General features: G+C 41.0%; 2 protein-coding genes across 8 annotated transcripts in view; both read right to left on the minus strand.

The window, feature by feature from the left end:
• LOC306917492 (protein FAM184A-like) overlaps positions 1 to 4,386 on the minus strand; it is a 73,175-nt gene extending 68,789 nt beyond the window's left edge. For all 7 annotated transcript variants that reach the window (XR_013789197.1, XR_013789198.1, XR_013789199.1 and 4 more), the window contains exon 1: positions 3,897 to 4,386. Coding sequence is in view for 3 of the 7 variants with exons in the window: in XM_079495753.1 (XP_079351879.1) it covers positions 3,897 to 4,112 (216 nt within the window). In the remaining 4 variants the exon portion in view is untranslated. The remainder of the gene's footprint in view (positions 1 to 3,896) is intronic.
• Positions 4,387 to 6,015: 1,629 nt separating this feature from the next.
• LOC306917285 (titin-like) lies at positions 6,016 to 14,876 on the minus strand (the record flags this gene model as incomplete). The annotated part of the gene is made up of 10 exons (XM_079495434.1): positions 6,016 to 7,194; positions 7,695 to 7,769; positions 9,249 to 9,326; positions 9,456 to 9,636; positions 9,880 to 9,953; positions 11,566 to 11,598; positions 11,748 to 11,916; positions 12,010 to 12,086; positions 12,239 to 12,538; positions 14,795 to 14,876. 10 exons carry the CDS (start codon positions 14,874 to 14,876, stop codon positions 7,118 to 7,120), a joined length of 1,146 nt encoding a protein of 381 aa, XP_079351560.1. The 3' UTR covers positions 6,016 to 7,117.
• Between the last annotated feature and the right edge of the window lie 8,239 nt (positions 14,877 to 23,115).

Raw genomic sequence — 23,115 nt, forward strand, 5'->3', positions numbered from 1 at the left:
TGCCCTGGGGGAACGAACAAAAGGCAGCCTATTATACTGTATCATCTCTCTCTCTGATGGCATACAAAAAGCACAGCACAGTACAGTACAGTACAGTACAGTACAGTACAGTACAGTACAGTACAGTACAGTACAGTACAGTACAGTACAGTACAGTACAGTATGGGAGGAAGCTATGTGCGGTCGGACACAAAACGAGAACGAAGAAAATGCCAGCACTCAATACATGTCCTTTTCACATGATTCGTTTACCTTTATTTGACGGACAGACAGCGTACGTGTTTCGGCCTACAGGAAATTAGGTATTATATGTGATACAATCAAGTACAATAGGCCTATCTCACAGCCTGCTTTCCACGCCCACTTCCGGTAGATAGTGGTGTCATTTAACATTAGCATTTACACGTTTTTTTCTCTGGAGAATCTAAGTACATTTCCTAATGTAAAAATGTGACAGACCAATATTATTATGAAGCAAACAAGATGGTAAATCATCTCGAACAGATAGAACAAACCTTACCTTGAGAAAACAAAAGTTGTAGACTTCTTAAATTACCTCTGTTAACATGTAGTGTCTATGGAGTGACGTCACGCTATCACCACTAGCTCCGAAAGGGGGCGTGGAAAGGGGGCGGGGAAATTCTGTGAGATAGACCTATTGAATACCGGTGTCAACTGTTATCACCTTGAAAGATATCAAAGGAAGACTCTATTTATGGTACCAAGACAGGATAAATGTCGTGTGAAATCGAATCAGGAATAGTAAATAATAAAATGTAGACACATCACAAGGAGCTATCACATTGTATGGGGCCAGCCCCTAAACGGGCCTTAAAGTGCCTGGAAGTTAGTAGACCTAACAGACATTAATTAATTCATAATTTAAACCTATACATGTTTGACCCATCATTCTAGAAATGTATAAAGACAATAGATAAATAGAAAAATATATTAATTATAAATATGGGAAGGACCTTTGGAGACACTCCAGGACACTAAATGTGCAGCTATATATGTGTGTGTGTGTGTATTAATAAGCCATTAAAACCTGGAAAGCATCTGTGTCATTTTTACGTTTTAGCTACTGTAAAGAACTGGTTCCCAAACACTGGGTTGGGAACCATTTGTGGGTCACAGACAACAAAAAATATTCAAAAAATATTCCCCAAAAAGCTAAATAAAATTCATGAATTAAAAACAAATTCAATGATTTTTTTTGGAAGTAATTTCATGAAGATATTAAAAGAGAAATCTAAGAATTACCATGAATTAGAAACAACTGATTAAGAAGAATAGCCAATCTACAAGCTTCGCGCCGCGTTGTGAGCTTGTAGATATGCTATTTTCACTAGATTGGGTCCAGAACGAATATCAAATTTCTGTTTTGGGTCACGGGCTAAAAGGTTTGGGAATCACTTTTGCTATGTTCAAAAGTAGTACAAGCAGCTCATAGTAGCACGTCATGTTGCGCTGTGAGCTTATAGACATACTTTTTTTATCATGACTGAAAACGTGTGCAAATCTTTTGGATATACGACGTATTTTGTTTGAGCGCGCATTTTTAATTCAAATCTTTGCTTCTGAGGGTCCCTGGAACTAAACATTTTGAGATGGGGGTCGTTGGCCAAATGCATATAATTCTGTGTGGTCCTTGACATGAAGAGGTTTAAGAACCACTGACATAGAAACATAGGTTTTTCAGAAAACTGTCAGGATTTAGAACACATTTTGTAGAATCGGCCTCAGGTCTAAAACCTCTCTCCATGTGAGGAATGAATGGACTGTTCCCACTTCCCAACCAGACAGACCAGATTAACCTAGCAAAAGATTGCGGGTATTTAGATGAATCAATTACTAACATAACCAAAGATATTATATTATGTTTTAGTCTTAGGCTGGGTAATAGCTCGCCCTTGTCACAAAGTGATGTCGTGTGAGTGTTGTGAGCTTGTAGATCTGCTATTTCTATTAAAAAAAATCACACCCGTGTGAACTGAGTGGTGTAAGGTTTTATATAGCATGATCAGCTGTGGTCTGACGTAATGTCTGACGTAATGAAATCACACCCGGATGTGATTTCACAACTGGCTTTTTTTTTGTGCAGAAAAAATGAGCATGGTTGCTACGGTCATCCAGTTCACCCGGGTGTGATTTAATTACGTCAGAAATTATTTTGAACATAGCAACCATGCTCATTTTTTCTGCACACAAAAGCCAGTTGTAGGAGTGGTTTACACCACTCAAAAACAACGTATGGACATTATTCAACATACAACAGATTGACGATATAATAATTGTGACAGGCCTAAGTACACTGAGATTATAGTACACCGACTACCAGAGAGAGACAGTGCTGCTGCATTTAGCCTACTTAGTATCTGTTATCGAGCTACCCAAACAATACAACAGGAAAATCCTCTGTTCATTTTAAGCACAGAGAGTGTGCAAAATGGAACCAAATGGACCCTTACTCACAGGGGCATCATTTGGGGCACCTAGTCTTCACATATAACCTTAAATACAGTTTATTTTATATTGTCACCGATTCTGAATTGTTTTTTTGCCGGTACAATCTGCTGTGCTTAAAATGAACATGTACATACAGTTATGTTACAGTTATGTTAAAATGAACATACAGTACACCTACGCTGCTACGCACCAATGTGAGCTTCACCACCAGACTGAATGAACATGTACATACAGTACACCTACGCTGCTACGCACCAATGTGAGCTTCACCACCAGACTGAATGAACATGTACATATACAGTACACCTACGCTGCTACGCACCAATGTGAGCTTCACCACCAGACTGAATGAACATGTACATACAGTGAGTACACCTACGCTGCTACGCACCAATGTGAGCTTCACCACCAGACTGAATGAACATGTACATACAGTGAGTACACCTACGCTGCTACGCACCAATGTGAGCTTCACCACCAGACTGCGATGACGATTCATGTGTCACTATCAGGGCTCATCGTCATGCTGGCTTGTGGTGGACATTTTTGTCACAGACATACAAAACGAGTGCACAATAATATCCCCAGAAACACATAAAGAGCTATAGCACTGAATGACCATAACAGGTCTGTAACTCTGAGTGTTCAACATGGAACCAAATGGACCCTATAGGTCTGTTTGGTTCCATTTGTACCCTCTGAGTTAAGGGGGTCCTTGCAAATACAATATTTGAGAACCACTATAGTAGTTGGACTCCTATTAAATATGCCATAGTGTTGCACCTTGTAGTAAATCAGTGTCATACATATTCTGAAGAAAACCGGGAGACTGACATTCAGTAATTTGGGCCTTATGATCAAAATAAGAACATTATCATGGTGCATAAAATCTAAAATGTTGCCACGGACAAGACCAAGTCTTTGCCAGGGACACATCTGTCCGTGTACGGACATACTGATGACCACTGGACACTAGGACTACACATAAGCACCATCATTTGGAATGCAAATGGTGATCATGGCATCCACTGTGTGTGTGTGTGTGTGTGTGTGTGTGTGTGTGTGTGTGTGTGTGTGTGTGTGTGTGTGTGTGTGTCTCCCTATATGCCAACCCATGCAGGCATAGGCATAGCCCACCCACAAGCACCTTACACAAGAACAGCGCGCGCGCGCACGCACGCACACACACACACACACACACACACACACACCAGTGGTTCACGAAGTGGTGGTCCCGTCCAACCATGAGGATCAGTCTGATGAAACAGGTCTGTAACTCTGAGTGTGCACAAATGGAACCAAATAAGGGTCCATTTGGTTCCATTTGGACACTCTCAGGGTTATGGGGGGGGTCCATGCAATTAAAAGGTTTTTCGAGAAGAGATAAGAGAACCCACACTGGTCTAGCATTCATAGAAGACTGATACCTTTGTGAGCTGCGCTATCTTCTTGCTCATCTTGAGGTGCAGGTCCTGCGTGTACTCCAGTGTCGACATGTTGCTGCTGCTAGGCGGGGTGGAGGAGGGAGGTTTGGCCGCCGAGGTGTTCACAGGGTTGGGGTTGGAGCTGCCGCTGCTGCCGCTGTACGGAGGGGGAGGAGGAGGCTGCCAGCCTGCCCCATGCAAGCCGCCTCCCGTCGCCATTTTCCCGCGGTGGTGGTGGCGGTGATGATGATTATTATCCAAGGATTAACGCGCGGAAAAATAACGGGAAGAATTCAGGGACGCGGTTATTTTTTTAGTTTTACGCCGCGTCCATCGCTGTGTGTGTGTGGGATGGTGGATGGATGGAGAGGCAAGAGACCGAGATAGAGAGAGAGGGTGTGCGTGCGTGGCGTGCACGCGCAGCGGGGATGAGCGCGTCCGTCCGTCCGCCGTAATTAAAACGTACGCGCCGACGATCAAAGGGACGCGCGCCAGATGTTCAGCAGCAGCAGGAGCAGAAGTCGCGTCGCCGTCACCACGCGCACGGTGAAAACATGTCGGTCATCTTCTGTGATGTTGTTAATGTTCCTGAAGAAACGCAGGTGTTTTCTATCACTATCATCAGAACGGTGCAGCCCCGCCCCCTGCCGCCCGCCCCCTGCCGCCCGCGCGCGCGCACGCGCGCCACACACACACACACACACACACACACACACACACACACACACACACACACACACACACAATTCAGTAGCAGGCCGCACACAAGCTGTCTGTGCTGTATGCGTGCGTGGCAACGCACGAGGGAAAATAAATCAAGATTTATTCTAATATAAGTCAATAAGTGTACAGTAAATATGACAGTTGCATGGATCATGGATGCAATGTAGATCGTTGTATTTTAGGGTAGGAGGATTGTGATAATGTTTGCTACTTTTGCTGGGAGGGACCCCCTGGAGCCCCCCTAAGGACCCCTGGGGGTCCCGGGACCCCACTTTGAGAACCAATGCTGTAGTAGTTGTTCACGTCATGGAGTTCAAACTAAAGTGGGCTCTGGTGACCCCCAGTGGGCATTGAGGGTGTTGCAGTTGTCCCCAGTTTAATGGCTACACTTGGAATTATTACAACACAGTGTTGCAAGAAGTCTTCTCTTCTTGCACACAAATGCAAGAAGAGAAGACTAACAAGATGTTTCTATGTCACCACTATGATTATATTAATCATGTAGGCGACCATTATGGCATTTAGATTATTTAATTACATTTATTTCTTATTGAATGGGGGTCCATCATCTAATGAATGTCGATTTGGGGTTCCAAAGGAAGCCACTGATTTAGCCACACACACACACACACACACACACACACACACACACACACACACACACACACACACACACACACACACACACACACACACACACACACACACACACACACACACACACACACACACACACACACACACACACACACACACACACACACACACACACACACACACACACACACACACAGGGGTTCCAGGTGGTCCCCAGCTACATGATTGAGAGTTGGTAACCAAATGGACCCTTATAGATCTTTAACTCTTGAGAGCATAAAATGAAACCAAATGGACTCTCAAGAGTTAAATTATTGTTAAGCATCTCATTACTTAATTTACAAGTCTACACAATCAGATAATGTAGAACAATTGTTATGTTTGATCAACGTTTGCCTGTTGTCTCTCCCATGGTACCAAATCAATACAGAATGGAATTGTTGACAAAATCTTATCCAATGACAACAACATATTCAAAGTTTTGGGTCTGAGAGGCTAAATGTCATCAAATGGTGGTCCGTGGCTCAAATGGGTCTGAGAGGCTAAATGTGGATGAAAAAAACCCGGAAATTACGCAAAAGACAGCTTTGGCCGCGCATGGAAGTTCAAGTGTGCCCAGGCTGATGGAAGTTCAGGTGTGCCCAGGCTGATAGGAGGGCTGTGGGCAGTTCAGAAAACCCGTTCCACCAGTGACATCATCGTAAGGCAGATCTTTTTTTAAACAATAGTTTTTTAAACAATATTTAGATTGTTATTATCTTTTCTGACAAAGGAATTTGTTCATGTGAAAGCTACAAGGATTTATGTACTTTAATGAATAAAATGCTATGTGAATACAACATAACTAGCATATCTGCAGTAGAGATGTTCTCAATTTACAATTTAGGCACTTAATCCGGATCGATTTACAGTAAGCAAGAACAAAACAAGGTAATCAACTGCATAGAAAATATAGTCATCTAGGATCATAAGTAAACCAAGAACCTATCATCAGTCTAACAGTAGAATATCCAAAAAGCATCTCATTTCTTAATTTACAAGAAGTCTACACAATCAGAGAATGTAGAAAAATTGTTATGTTTGATCAACGTTTGCCTGTTGTCTCTCCCATGGTACCAAATCAATACAGAATGGAATTGTTGACAAAATCTTATCCAATGACAACAAAATATTCAAAGTTCTGGGTCTGAAAGGCTAAATGTCATCAAATGGTGGTCCGTGGCTCAAATGGGTCTGAGAGGCTAAATGTCATCAAATGGTGGTCCGTGGCTCAAATGGGTCTGAGAGGCTAAATGTCATCAACAAAGGATGACTTAATCCGGATCGATTTACAGTAAGCAAGAACAAAACAAGGTAATCAACTGCATAGAAAATATAGTCATCTAGGATCATTAGTAAACCAAGAACCTATCATCATAGTCTAACAGTAGAATATCCAAAAAATAAATCAATAACATTGAAACTATAAACACTATTATAGTGCTATATCTTGTGCCACCCCTTACCCCTTAGGCCCTAACCCTAGCCGATCTACATCGACAGGTTGTGAGCTTGTAGATCGGCTATTTGGACTATTTTAAAATGTTTTTAAAAATAGTAAAAAAATGGCAAATACGTTTAGGGACAATTAAGGGATAAGGGGTGGCACAAGATATAGCACTATGTCAATAATGACCTGGCATATATGTCTACATAACACTATGTCAATAATGACCTGGCATATATGTCTACATAACACTATGTCAATAATGACCTGGCATATATGTCTACATAACACTATGTCAATAATGACCTGGCATATATGTCTACATAACATGCCATCTAAATGACATATTTTTGACGGGTTGTAGCTTTAATGACTTTGGAGAACATTTCAAACAATTTGAAAAGTGAAAATGAAGCTATTAACAGAAATATTGTTGTTGTTGTTGTTGTTGCTGCTGGTGTTGATCGGTTGGATCCAAACGAAACCCCTCCTCCTCTGCAAATACGAATACATTAACGGATGGATGGATGGATGGATGGATGGATGACACAAGGACAGACAGAAGGATGCATGCATGAACAGATGGACAACACATATTTGGGACAGTTGAAATGACTAGGTCACTAGGCCTATACTTCTGTTAGCATATTAAAATGTCATATATTACAAAAGATAATGTAGTTCTCTCATAAAGTCACTCATAAATACATTGTTTTCTCTTATCTTATCATGTCTCATCTTATATTAAAGTTGGAGTGCCGTAATGTTTTTACTTTTTCTGTGTATGTTTATGGAGTTAACATTACTCTAATAGACCCCCAGGTGTGGTTAGATGTCTTCTCTGTGTATTCTTCCTGAAAGCTGAAAGGCTTTGAGTCAAAATAAGGCCCAAACGAAACCCTAACCCTTCCCCCTTTATCATTAAACAACAGCCGTGGGCGAGGCTTAAGTTCAAACCAAGAAGAACTAAACAGAAGCTCCCTCTGAGTGCTTACCCTCCGCCTTTCTCCGTCTGTGACGTCTGTCTCGGCAGCAGCAGACGGTGACAGTGACGAGGGTTAGGAGCAGAGCTGTAGAGTAAAAGTACTCGCATGTTTTACTTAAGTAAAGGGATCAATACAGGCCTGGGCCATGGCTCAGCGGTCCAGGCACCTTGGCTGGTAATCTAGTCTGGCAGTGTGCCACGGGTTCGACTCCCGATCCCGACGGCCTTTGCTGCATGTCACCCACCCCATCTCTATAGACAGCCTACAGTCTATATATAAAATAAAGGCGATAAAGGCGAAAGCAAAAAAAAAAGAAGCAATTTAGAAATTCTCCGTTACAAGTAAAAGTCCGGAATTCAAAATGTACTTGAGTTAAAGTACAAAAGTATTGGTATCAAAATGTACTTAAAGTACGAAAAGTAGAAAGTACTCATTATGTGGAAATGAACACAACTTACATCACTGATGTAAGTCTTCATGGGGTGTGTAATGGTTACCAGAATAAGATAGTGTAACCCACATCCTCCGGTCTTGGGGCTGAGCAGACAAAAGTAAGGGCTCACAACTCACTTTGTATGCTCCAGACAACTTTTATTCACGGCAGACAGTCGAAACAGTCAAAACGTTGTATGTCCTGCCTGCTGTGTTTGTGAATAAAAATTGTCTGGAGCATACAAAGTGAGCTGCGCGCCCTAAATTTGTCTGTGTGCAATTGTTACAAAATAAGACATTTGTTTGGTCCTTTAAATAACTGCTCCCCGGGCGCTGTACTAATAGCAGCGACTTCTACTAATAGTTGGGATAGGGCTAAGTAGGGAGGATAAATGCTACATTATGTGCAAATGTACTGTGGCAAATACCCAAACCAGCGAAAGGGGACACAATTGTCATTATGATGCTAACCCGTACTGTCACGGTCAAGGATTCAATTTGGCTGGCTGCCTACAGGCTAGTTTATAGTACTGCATTGTACTGTATGTCTGTGTCACTTTGCTGAAAAGCAAGATTGTTTCCGCAATCAACACTATCGTAGGTCAACACATAAATTGGCCACAGGTAGACTGCACCTCTATGCCCTGGCTTGAACAGCATGGGGCAATGGTTCTCAACCAGTGGTCCGGGTCCACCAGTGGTCCTTGAGGGGGTTCCGGGTGATCCCCAGCTAAATGGTAACCAAATGGACCCTTATAGATATTTAACTTTAACCTTACGGTTAACCTTGCGGTTTCATTTTAAGCTCGAGCTCAAGAGTTAAATTATTGTTAAACATCGGTATTACAGTACTTAATTTACAAGAACTAAGAGAATGTATAAGAATTGTTACTTTGATCAATGTTTGCCTGTTATCTCTCCTATGGTACCACATCAATACAGCATGGAATTGTGGATAAAATCTTATCCAATGATAAAATAAATCTTCTTTGGGTCTGAGAGGATAAATCTCATCAAATGGTGGTCCGTGGCTCAAATGCCCAATAAATAATGGGGTTTGATATGAAAAAGATTGAAAACCACTGTCATAGGAAATACTGTGGATGGGTTATGTCGTGTGAGCAAACAAACCTATTCCACATGCAAAGAGGCCCACCACTGTCCAGAAATCAAAGCCAAACAACTGTTTGGGTAAAATGGAGTCCGGTTCTGTGAGAGGGAGAGAGTCAGTGAGGGAATGAGTGAATGGTTGTGTTATTTTAGGCTATGAACATTTTAGGCTATACATAAAGTTTATATCGCTATGAACTATGAAGGTAATAAAAGTACAATATTAACTTTTACTAGGGAACACATCTTTGGGGCATCTTGGTGTGACGGGCAGGCTGGTCTCGGAGGACACAGTGCAGGTGTATCTGCTCCCTGTGTCCAGTTGGTCCACAGGTCTGGTCAGACTCCTCTTGTTCTCATTAACCACGTCCTTCCCATTCTCACTCCATTTAAAGGAAAGGCCCTGTGGCTGGAGTTTACACAGTATACATACATTAAATAGATCAGATGAGACACAAGATTGTAATTGACAGACAGACAGACAGACAGACAGACAGACAGACAGACAGACAGACAGACAGACAGACAGACAGACAGACAGACAGACAGACAGACAGACAGACAGACAGACAGACAGACAGACAGACAGACAGACAGACAGACAGACAGACAGACAGACAGACAGACAGACAGACAGACAGATGTTTCTCACCTGTGAAACATCGCAGGTCAAGGTGACAGTATTCTTTTCACAGGTAAGCGTTACTGAAGGCTTCGGGACCTTGTCTGGTTAGATAAGATTACATTAGATTACATTAGACTATACAGCTGTGGAATGTCTGTCTATAGTCCATAGAATGTGTGTCCGTACGTTATTCTTTTAGGATGGAGATTACATGTATATGTAATGTCTGTATCCCCTGAATGTCAGAAATAAAGTTTCAATTTGAAGGTGTTCAGGTGAATTAATTTCACCCAGGGTAACTCCCACAGCCTATCTGGATCTATGTGTACACTCTCAGAGTGATCGGGTCCTTGCAAATTACACATCTGAGAACCACTAGTAGATGGACTCATTATGCCAAATAAGTGTAGCGTAGCCTAGTAGGGACGCATACTTAGTTTAGACTAGTCATTGGTTAGACATGGGTTAAGGTTAGGTTTAGGTGTGCTGCCCCGTGGGAGGTTAGGTTTAGGGTGAGGGTTTGAGATAGGTTGTAGTTGTAGGACTAATGACTGGTCTAACCAATGACTAGTCTAAACCAAAAACTGTCTAAAAGTACTGCACCCGTGTAGTAAAGTAAGTGTCATACATATTCTGATGAAAACCTGGACATTTTGATGACCCCTGATTGAACAGAATCAAATCAAATACATAATAGTCATCAAGAATCATACGTAAGCTAAAGAACCTAACAGTGGAATATCTATATAATGAAACTATGAGTATACAGAAGAGTGCTATGTCTACAAATGCTATCAAAATTACACAAGTTGAGCCTTTGCATACGCCTGTTTTCAGACTACGGCAGAAGATTGGGAGTGAGTCTGCAGTTCTGATTGCAATGGGAAGTGCATTCCATAGTTTTGGAGCCAGAAGGGAGAAGAGTTTGGGACGTGTAGCAATGTTCACATGGGCCATGCTGCAATAACAACTTTCATCGTACTGATAAAATCCTAGAGCAGCAGTCTTACTGTTTGACATTGTCCGTAAGCTCTCCGAAACTGTGCATGCTTTCAGAACATCCTGTTTGTCATGTTCTGTATGGTTTTAGTTTTTCACACGCTGCATACATTGTCGCTGTCTGGCGGAAACCTTTCATGTTCAGGACCGTAACCTTTCAGGAAATGGAAAAAAAGATCCTGTGTAGTGTTCCAGTGCAGTAAATAAGACCTTCTTAATGCCTTCTTCGCAGCCCCCTTTAAAAAAAAGTGTTTTTCGTGCAAAACTAATGCTTGAAATGGATTAAAAATCATGAAAACCCCCTAGTTTGGCATGTCACATGCTACTTAATGTATGATGAATTTTTGCCTTATATTGGTTGTCTATGGTGGGGTATACAAAAATGACCGTAACTTTTTTTTGCAATATGTCTGGCAGAGCAGACCTCTCATTCTGTGGACCTTAATGAGCAAATTAATAGAAAAAATACAAATAAATAGTATGTCATGACATCACAGGTCCTCTCAAATTTTGGGTGGCTGGCTCCCCGGCTAGAATGGCCGGTTTAGATCAGGGCAGAGATGTGTAGATTTTATTTGCAAGGACCCCTGGCCTTAACTCAGAATTTACAAATGGAACCAAATGGACCCTATTGGAACTGTAAGGGTCCAAAAATGTTGACCAAAATGTCCACCACAAGCCAGCATGGCGATGACCTGTGAGGTGATTGCTTACTTGTCAACGGAACTTTGAAAATGGAGTCCGGTTCTGTGAGAGGGAGAGAGTCAGTGAGGCAATGAGTGAATGGTTGTGTTATTTTAGGCTATGAACATTTTAGGCTATACATAAAGTTTACATCGCTATGAACTATGAAGGTAATACAAGTACAATATTAACTTTTACTATAGGGAACACACCTTTGGGGCATCTTGGTGTGACGATAGGGCTGGTCTCTGAGCCACCAGGGTTGGACACAATGCAGGTGTACCCTGTGTCCAGTTGGTCCACAGGTCTGGTCAGACTCATCTTGTTCTCATTAACCACGTCCTTCCCATTCTCACTCCATTTAAAGGAAAGGCTGTGTGGCTGGAGTTGACACATACAGTACATACATTAAACACATGACACATTATGATTGTTTTAGGCAGACAGACAGACAGACAAACTAATGTTTCTCACCTTAGGTGAGACATTGCAGGTCAAGGTGACAGTCTTCTTTTCACATGTATGCGTTACTGAAGGCTTCGGGACCTTGTCTGGTTAGATTAGATTAGATTAGATTAGATTATACTGGATTACGTTAGTACAATCATGAATGGTAAATCGTGCATTTATAAAAGCCATTCTCTAAAGCACTTTACTATGCATTACATCTGCCCACAGATTCACACCCACATCTGTGACGTACCAGTCACACATAGAATCCAACTCTTTTTAGGGCTGTTCACAACTGCTCCATTAGTAGTCCACATTTCTGCTGTGTAATTCCCTGAACTGGTTTTCTGTAAGTCTGTCAGTTTTAAGGAGCCATGTTGATCAATATTCTCTGCGTTCCCCACGAAAAAGCGCTCGTTCTTCCTACGGACTACGATTGTGTCGTTGTGTTTCCATCTCAGTTCACCATGCGGATCTATGGTGGACCCTTCATATCCCACTGGCAGTGTGTAGGATGATCCTTCTGTGACATTGTAGTCACACACCTTCTGACCTATCGGAGAGGAGAGGAGGAGAAAAAGGGATGGGATTGGATGACAGGACAGGACAGGACAGGACAGGATATTAAAATTGGTCTGATATTGTGCATTATATTGTTATATCTGACCTAAATTTGGTACAAATTTCATATAGCACAAAATGTTTACCGTGTGTGTGTGTGTGCGCGCGTGCATGCGTACGTGGGTGCGTGCGCGTGTGGAAGTAGAGTCAACACTCCCTGCTGACAGATTACTGTAATCTTGTTGCATTGAATTACTGCACATGTAGACAATATAAGTGTGTGAAGTGGTTTAAGAGCTGTGCATATTTTGTAAGCAAAATAACCACAAAGTAATTTTGAGTTGCTTTACTGACCAACTTTGAGGCCAACAATCTGTAAAATGTTACAATTAGCATTTTAGAGAAAAAAAAGCTTTGTCTTGCTACAATGGCAAGCTCTCATTGCATCCCTCTGTGGAAAGACAAAACAAGACATTTTCTGCAAACCTATACTAGGTTTTGACAATGAGGTTAGTCGTGTCACCTGTTACATCCTGTCTGTTAGTTAACAGCTGCACACAAACCACACCTAATTACCACTTAATGTGCACATTGTTTTCTCACTCAACAGTAAATAAACCAACATACCATATATATATATATATATATGCACACTAATTAATAAGGTGACAATACAAGGCCATTTAAAACCGTTTAATCCTCTGAAAGGAACTTTGTATTGCGTCAAAAAAATAAAAATTGTACAATAAAAATGGTCAAACATATTACCTAAGAAAGAGGCAAACATAGTGACAATAGCTGAGTATACATGCTATAAACCAGGGGTGGGCAACTGGCGGCCCGGGGGCCACATGCGGCCCCCACCTTCACTTAATGTGGCCCTCAGGTTAATGTCAGAATACTGATATAATATTGGTTTCAGCTGTCACTATTCCACAACATGCAAACATGACCCGTCTAAATTAGTAGCGCATTGCTTCAACACAAGTATAATTAAAGGCATTTGAAATTATATAAAAATGTTAATTTTCAGGATTCCAATTCAAAAATTCAAGATTTCAATTCGAATATAGCAAAAATAGCTGATCTACAAGGTCAAAACGCATCGCGCTGCGACGTGTTTTGAGCTTGTAGATCAGCTATTTTTGCTACGACAGTAATATATGGCCCTAGGGAGTGAGTGTGGAAATATTGTGGCCCTCTCCATTGTCAAAGTTGCCCACCCCTGCTATAAACCTATAGGTTCCCAACATGGACATGTGGTAGTATTTAAAAAAAAAAAGTATATACACCATGTAAGTCAATAAACATAATGCAAACTGTACATGTAGATTTAAGTTCACTCTAGGTATATGAAGTGTAACGAAACAGCCTCATGGAAATGATAACTAACATTTCTTCATAGTTGAAATAAGCAAACAAACCTCATTAATTAAAGTGTATTGTGCTTCTTGACAGAGTTGCGCTGATTGATGAACTCGATGTAATATTAAAACATATACTGGGTCTGCTTAGACGTGTCACAAGTAAGTATTAAATAATCACCTAATCACAATTATTTGATCCAATTGCAATTATTTTCCATAATTGTCAGAATAGTTTACATGTTGAGAAAGGTACATTTTGAAACAATCTCAGAAAGAGTGGAAATGTGCATCAGCTATTTCCAATATTTTGTTACAAATCTTTATGAAATATTTTGACCACAATACTTAATTTATTTTGATTACTGGTATCGGTAGTTTTTGTGTATTTAAGTATTTGTCATATTTGCCCCCGTGCAACTTCTTCTTTACAAGGCCTAATAAAATGTCTTAATCGTGACATTCCGAGTCATGTTCCAAACACCCGGTAGCTCCCGCTACATGTTGGTAATAAAACTTAAGACTTGTTTTGGAGCATGAGCCACTTTGCAGACTCACATACGGTCACATACAATCTTGTGCATGCTTTTTCACTTGTTTACTAGATATAGTAATACAGTGCCATGTTATGTTGGCTATCATCAGATTCATCACCACACATCAAATTAACCTGTTGGACCCACACACATTTAAGCTACCGGTACTTCTGAAAAATGTTGAGATTAATTTTAAATGAATGAATTAAAAAAATCTGACATTTCTGAGGAGTTTTTCCTATAATGCATGGGCAAAATAACGATGCCATGTCACTTTGTGCCGCACTATGGGCTTGTAGATCTGCTATTTTTGCAAACTAACGAATAACAATAGACAGTGTCAGTTACCTGTAGACACGATGAAACAGCAACACAGCAGAAGGAGTCGTCTTGTCGACACACACACCTTCATCTTCGCCATCAGCTTCATCTTCTGCTACCGACAGATGACAATAGATGCACCGTGCTGCCTTATCAAGGTAAGGTCGTTTCCTGTGTGTGTGTGTGCGCGTGTGCGTGCGTGCGGGTGCGCGTGCACGTGTGCGTGTGCGTGCGTGCTCGTTCCTGTGTGGTTCTTTCACAAGGAAGTGATCCAGTCGAGAGGCCCCTGTAATAAACACTATTATCTCTAGACATCTCCACACACAACAAATTGTGTATTTACTGTATATACATCATCTTTCTGCATAATGACCCCTGGTGGTACCCCACAAGGCCCCAGCTCTATCACTCCTCACTTCCAACAGGTTACTTGTGGGAGAAGGTTTTTTTTTTTTTTTTCCACAAATTGAATTTTGTCCAGTAATAGACCAGTATCTTAAAGTGAGCTACTGTAGCTGCACACTAGGCCTACTGCTTATGTCAACAACTAGAACACATGTTTAATAATAATAATAATCTTTATTGTCCCGAAGGATATTCATCTCCACAGGTCTGTTCAAACACCCACAACAAAACAACACAGAAAACATAACAACAAGACAATACAAAAACTTCTATCGGCGATGGCTGAGGGGATAAAACTCTACGGCAAGGTTCTGTATCTTTGTCCAAATGGCATGAGGTGAAAAAAGCGATACAGGGGATGATCAGTGTCATGTCATATTGAAAGTGCTAGCCGTGTGATGGCCTTGTTGTTCATGTCAGACAGTGTGGGTGTAGGAAGTCCGCTGATCTTAGAAGCAATACGGGTAATACTGAAAAGTTTGTTTTTCATAGGCATGGACAGTAGGTTAATTGTAGAAACAATGTTCCTGAAACATGCAGAAGAATACAGATGAGGAGCAACAGATAATGATCTTAACTTACTTAACTTACAGATTACATGGAGGCAGTGCGATTTGAGTGAGACACACACACATCTTTTGGCCTGTTGTGTTGAAACAGGGGGTGCCAGTTGCCACATTATTATGGATGTCACAGCTGTGATTGGCCATGTCGTTGGGTAATAATAATGTCATTGTTCCGACCTCCCGTTAATACGACTGATTACTAACACTATCCCAAACACTAACCCTAACCTCAGTCTTAACCAGCCACGCCTCAGTCTTAACAGGACATGTAGGTATAGCTATAACCCTACAGTCAGCTTGCGACCTCCTTAAAGGAGGAGTCTGAACACCTATTATCATACTGAGTCTAAATAGATACGGAAATGTATATTTAATTTAATTATAGATCGGCACATTCAGTACCTGCATGTCCTTTAAATGAACACACTGTAGGTATTCTTGGATTGGCAATTGTGGCCAAGAGAATGCAGCTCATCTGACAGTGAGCTGGCCATGGTAAATGTCAAAAACCACACTCGTGTGAAGTGAGGGGCGCTCTTATCATACATCATCATACGTCATCACATTCCGGCTAATCACTTTTGGCGTCCTCACTTTTTATCGTCACATTCCGTGCTCAGCCAATCAAATCATCGCTATGTGGTACACACAAACACGCATAGCCCCTCAAAACCATCAACATACTTAGCTTAGTAAGGCGTTTATGCATGCAGGTAATCTAATTTCCAGGATATCATAATGGTAGTGGTCTGTGTATTTAATCTTAAATATAATTCTGCATACTGTAGGTATGAGTTTTAAGCCAGCATCAACTGGGACAGACACGCATACAGCTACCACTAAATTACATTCACTTTCATTTCAGACTATAGGCCTATAATGTCCTTGAAAACGACTTCACATTCTGATATTTCATCTTACATTTTTGCGTGTCCGTGCCCAGGGGCCCGTTATCTCATGGTCCAATATATATATAGTGTTTAAATTGTTGATGTTCTCTGTCAGAATTTGAGTCGCACCGAGTTACTAATAATATGCACCACACACTGAACCCCTAAACCTCGATTAGCAGGAGGGTGCATTGCATGGTTTATTACACGGGCCTCACTTCCTCGTGAAACAAGTTAAACCCCCCCCCACACACACACACACAGGAAATGATCTGAATAAGGCAGCACGGTGCGTCTATTGTCATCCGTCAGTAGCATAGGATGAAGCTGGTGGAGAGGATGAAGGTGTGTGTGTCGACAAGGCGGCTCCTTCTGCTGTGTTGCTGTTTCATCATGTCCACAGGTACTGTAACTGCACTCCCATTTTGTTCATGTCATGTTTGTTATATAGTCTGTTGTTGTTAGGTTTGTCAATTAGTTTATTTAATTGCCGTTTTATCATGTCCACATACAGGTATAGGTAACCGACACTCACGCCCTGTTCATGTCATGTTTGTTGGTCTGTAGGCCAGTTAATTTGATCGTTACAGCAATCAAAAATGGCAAAAATTGCCCATCTACATACAAGCTCACAATGCGATGTGAGCTTGCAGGTCGGCCAGGGGTTCTCAAACATCACTGTCTCAGCTGGTCAATTACATGTTACTGTACTTCATAGCACCTTATGTCATATTAACGGTACGTAAATATGTAAATCTTTCCCCCTAACATACAGTATGTGTCACGAGGAAAACTGGAAAGAATGTTCTTTTATTATTATAGGACAGATTGAAAATAACGGTTATACAGTACTGAGTTTAACCGCTTAAACCAGTGGTTTTCAACTAGTGGTCCGGGGACCACTAGTGGTCCTTGAGGGTATTCTAGGTGGTCCCCAGCTAAATGATGGAAAGTTGGTACCAAAATGGACCCTTATAGAGCTTTAACTACCCTTCCGGGTTAATTTGGTTTCATTTTACGCTCTCAAGAGTTACATTATTGTTAAACATCTGCATTGCTACATTTACAAGAAGTCTACATAATTAGATAATGTAAAATAATTGTTATTTTGATCAACGTTTGCCTGTTATCTCTCCTATGCCAACATCAATACAGCATGGAATTGTGGACAAAATATTCTTTAGTTTTGGGTCTGAGAGGCTAAATGTCATCAAATGGTGGTCCGTGGCTCAAATGGGTCTGAGAGGCTAAATGTCATCAAATGGTGGTCCGTGGCTCAAATGGGTCTGAGAGGCTAAATGTCATCAAATGGTGGTCCGTGGCTCAAATGGGTCTGAGAGGCTAAATGTCATCAAATGGTGGTCCATGGCTCAAATGGGTCTGAGAGGCTAAATGTCATCAAATGGTGGTCCGTGGCTCAAATGGGTCTGAGAGGCTAAATGTCATCAAATGGTGGTCCATGGCTCAAATGGGTCTGAGAGGCTAAATGTCATCAAATGGTGGTCCATGGCTCAAATGCTGAATAAATAATGGGCCTTGATATGAAAAAGGTTGAAAACCACTGGCTTAGCATTCCTATTCGGGGGTGGAACATTCGCCAGTATTATTTATATTTCGTTAAGATACTTGGTGTACTGCAGGCTGAAAAATAACTACCAAGTAAGTAAGGTTGTAAGTGGTTAAACTAAAGTATATTGATAAATTCCAAATGCATTCTGAGGAACCCTTGGCCTTGCGTCATGGCACCCACTTTGAGAAACCCAGGACCCTGATGTGGTGGTGAAACCCTGAACCAGCATGTGGTTCATTTATTATCCGTTGGTGCATTTACAGTTTCACTTCCAAATACCACCTGATTAAGGGGTTGCAATCCCTGAGACGATGTTAAGAAGAAGCATGGCTGTTAATTATAATTAGCTATATGGATGATCAGTTGGTTGATTAATTTGCTGTCAAAGTTAATTTCATAGAGTAATAGAGTAGTAAAGTAAAGTAAAAATGGAATTGTTTGATTGTGTGCTATAGCACAATGTGGAGAAGAGGGTTACAATTACAATTTAGGCATTTAGCAGACATGATCCAGAGCTACTTACAGTAAGCAAGAACACCACAAGGTAATACATCAAATGCTGTACATAAACTCTTTTTATGTACAGCATTTGATGTATTACCTTGTTTACAAAAGGGCACTTGATTCACAGCACAATTTGTGAGTTGACTTATTTTTTCATTATCAACTTGCCAGCTTGTAGATCTGCTATTTTCAAGAGATTTTTACAGGCCTACATTTGAAAACTTTAAATGGCACATTCTGCATAATGAGTACTTTTGGTACTTTAAGTACATTTTTTGTAATTTTACTCGAGTACATGAAGTCTAGACTTTTACTTTTACTTTTATACATTTTCCACCACTGGTCTATAGCAATAATTACTTTAGCAAAAAAACCTTTTGTACAAAAGGAAAAAAATGAACGACTTAAAGCAAATGTATAATAAACTACTCATTTTTTGGGATTGGAAAACAACTGTCATGCAGTGCGTTGCGGTGCAGTGTGTTAGCAGCCTCTTCTTTGTTGTGGTTTAACTATAGGCTCTGTCAAGACGTTAACAGGATGTAGAAACTAACCTCATGCCATATACTTTTTGTCAGAGAAGCCTGCTCGTTGCAAGAACAGGCAGTCTTGTTGCCTTGTGCACATCTTTCTTTTCAAAGTGCAAATTGTAACATGTAACACGATTATTGGCCTCACGTCGTTCAGTAAGGTAATACACGAGAATACTCTAAATCAGGGTTGGGCAACTTTGACGATGGCCATAATATTTCCACACTCACTCCAGAGGGCCACATTTATATTTCTGTCGTAAAATAGCCGATCTATACTAGCTCAAAACGCGTCGCACTGCGGCACGTTTTGAGCTTGTAGATTGTCTATTTTCGCTATATTTGAATTGAAATACTGAATAACTTTTTGATATTTTTTGAATTGGAATCCTGAAAAGTAACCTTTTTTTATATAATTTCAAATGCATAACTTCATGAACTAAATACAAATACATTGGACATTTGAATACTAGTCATAAGCTAGACTGAAGTAATTAAAGCGGGCCATGTTTGCATGTTTGAGATTGTAACAGCTGAAATCAATACGTTTTCAGTACTCTGATATTAACCTGCCGCATTAAGAGATGGTGGGGGCTGCATGTGGCCCCCTTGCCACCAGCTGCCCATATACAGTATGTTCTAAATCATTGTATCTACAAGCTCACAACGCGTTGCCTTTCGATGCATTGTGAGCTTAGCCTATAGCTCCAGCCCTGAATCGCTACCATTACAAAATATATTTGTCTTGGTGATTCAGTAATGAAGTGAAACGTAGTGTCATGGCTATTGTGAGCTTATAAATCTGCAATTTTTGGCTAATGTTCCCCCAGAATAGGGATACTGGGGGTTCAAGTGGTTAAACGCAAAGAGTAAACGTTATTTTCAATCTGTCCTATTCATCCTAATGGATGAATTCTCTCAAGGTTTCCCTGACATACTGTATCTCAGGGGGATAGATCACATAGTCATTTGCATACCGTATGACATGCATACAGTAACAATTGTAATTCAGGAGTTTGTTAATTGGATAAAAAAAAAAAGTACAGGGTTGACCTGAGCCAAAGAAGTTTGTGAAATCCTGCTCTAAATTGTTTAAACGTACAAACAAGATCATACAGGTTTGATTGATTGATTGAAAATTGTATTAACAGTTTGCAGAATTACAGTACATTTCAAGCACAAACTCAATACAAAGGCTGTTAACTGTGAGTGGACGACCCAATTAAGCATTACACTTGTTTACAACAGGGTCCACCATGTTCAATTCATCAAAACATTTAGAGACGTACAAATAGACACTTCTATATAGACAAAGAACAGAACAGGAATTCATCATAATGGAGGTAAACAGGGAAAAGAAACATATACAGTGAGGGGAAAAGGGGGGGTGGTGGGGGGGGATTCAGATTTTACGGGGGCCAGTTTCGAATTGCAGCCATCCGTAGGTGCCCTTTGTCATAACTGGTTGTGTCTGTGTAATCTCAAACACCTTAGTGAGTAAAGACTGCAGCAGTGTTTGTTAGCCCCGACAACGTTTGTGTTCAGTTGGAATAACGCTGCAGTCTAAATGCATCATTTCCTGTGTGTTTCCTAGTGTTCAGTTTAAGTTACCACAGAGTATGTCTTTGTCTCTCTCGGTTTCTTGTTGTAACGTTGAACACACACACACACACACACACACACACACACACACACACACACACACACACACACACACACACACACACACACACACACACACACACACACACACACACACACACACACACACACACACACACACACACACACACACACACACACACACGTGCCAATCATACTGACAACTTTCTCCCCTCCTCTCCACTCTACTCTATACTCTCTCCTCTCCGATAGGTCAGAATGTGTGTGACTACAATGTCCCAGAAGGATCATCCTACAACCTGCCTGTGGGATATGAAGGGATCATAGAGCCGCATGGTGAACTGAGATGGAAACACAACGAAACAATCCTAGTCCGTAGGAAGAACAAGCACTATTACATGGGGAACGCAGAGAATATTGATCAACATGGCTCCTTAAAACTGACAGACTTAAAGAAAACCAGTTCAGGGAATTACACAGCAGAAATGTGGACTAATAATGGAGGAGTTGTGAACAGCCCCAAAAAGAGTTGGATTCTATGTGTCACTGGTACGTCACAGAGTCTGTGTTTGTGAATCTGTCTCTGTGCGTGGGTGCGTGCATGCGTGTTGTGTGCGTCCTGGTTTTGTGTCAAAGTGCCCTTGAGCAAGACACTGACCCGCTAGCTGTGCGTTTGAATGGGCAGATGTAATGGAGAAAGGCGTTTTATAAATGCACCATTTACCATTCATGATTGTTAACTTAAAAAGACAGTGGTCTGTGAGATTGTGAAAATGTCTGTAATGCTAAGCCTACTGTAATCTACTCTAACCAGACAAGATCCCAAAGCCTTCAGTGACGTTTGCCTGTGAAAAGGAAATGAAAACAGTCACCTTGACCTGCGATGTTTCACAGGTGAGAAACATGAAAGCAACACTGTCACTGATCTATCTATCTATATCTACACAATCATAATGAGTCTACTGTCTGTATGTGTGTAACTGTAAACTCCAGCCACAGGGCCTTTCCTTTAAATGGAGTGAGAATGGGAAGGACGTGGTTAATGAGAACAAGATGAGTCTGACCAGACCTGTGGACCAACTGGACACAGGGAGCAGATACACCTGCACTGTGTCCAACCCTGGTGGCTCAGAGACCAGCCCTCCCAAGACACCAATATGCCACGAAGGTGAGTCCCATATAGTAAACATTCAGGGGTGGAAAATGTACTTTTTACATTACATTTCTTCCTTAAGTAAACATGTTAATAATGCAATGTATAGAACTACTCTGTTACTGGGGGGGGGGGGGGGGGGGGAGTTTGCATGTCCTCCCCGAGTTTGCATGTTCTCCCCGTGTAGGTTCCCCCACAAAAAACATGCAGTAATCCTAGTCTCTAAACTACCTTCCCCCTGGCCAGCCGGGGCGCCTGATGGAGCGGAAAGGAACTGCTCGGAATAACGTGTTCCTTCCACGCGCTACGTTCGGCCGGGGGAAGTCTCTCCTGTCAGGTGAAAAGAAGCAGCTTGGACTGAGCTCATGCATAGAAGGAAGCATGAGGTCAGTCCGCTGCTCCCCCAGGTTGGCAGAGGAAGTGTAGAGCCCAGGATTACATTAGATAATTGACACTGGGTGAAAAAAATGGGTTCCAAAATCGTGGGATAAAATCTAATTTATAAAATAAAAAAAATAGTAACAGTAAAAGTAGCCTACAAAGTATATGTACTATGTATATGTAAAAGGTAAAGTATACTCATTATTTCAGAAGTTTTCAAAGGAATCAATAATTGATACATTTTTCCTTTATTGTATAAAAATCTTTTGAAAATAGGAGATCTACGAGCTTGTAGATCTGCTATTTTCAGATGGCTAAAATGTATATAGGGCTTAAGTGGTTATAATGTATGTTTTATAACAATAACCCAAATCTACAAAGTAACTAAAGTTTTCAAATAATTGTAGCGGAGTAAGTAGTACAATATTTGCATCCGAGATGTGGAGTAGAAGTAAAAGTATTGGAAGTTGGAAATACTAGTAAAGTAGAAATATCTCAAAATAGTACTTAAGTACCAGTACTTAACTAAATGTACTTAGTTACTTTACACCACTGACATTCACCTTAATACCCTCATAGTGATCGAAGCTGTTATTCTCCGATGTGTTGTTTTACATTGTCTGTTACCTTATTTACATTATAACCCTAAATGGTGATTTAACCAAGACTCACTTCAAAGCCACTACGTTTCAGTGGCGTTAGTATCAAATGCACGTTGTTCATAGA

This window comes from Electrona antarctica (genome assembly GCF_951216825.1).
Source record: "Electrona antarctica genome assembly, chromosome: 24".
Lineage (NCBI taxonomy): Eukaryota > Metazoa > Chordata > Actinopteri > Myctophiformes > Myctophidae > Electrona > Electrona antarctica.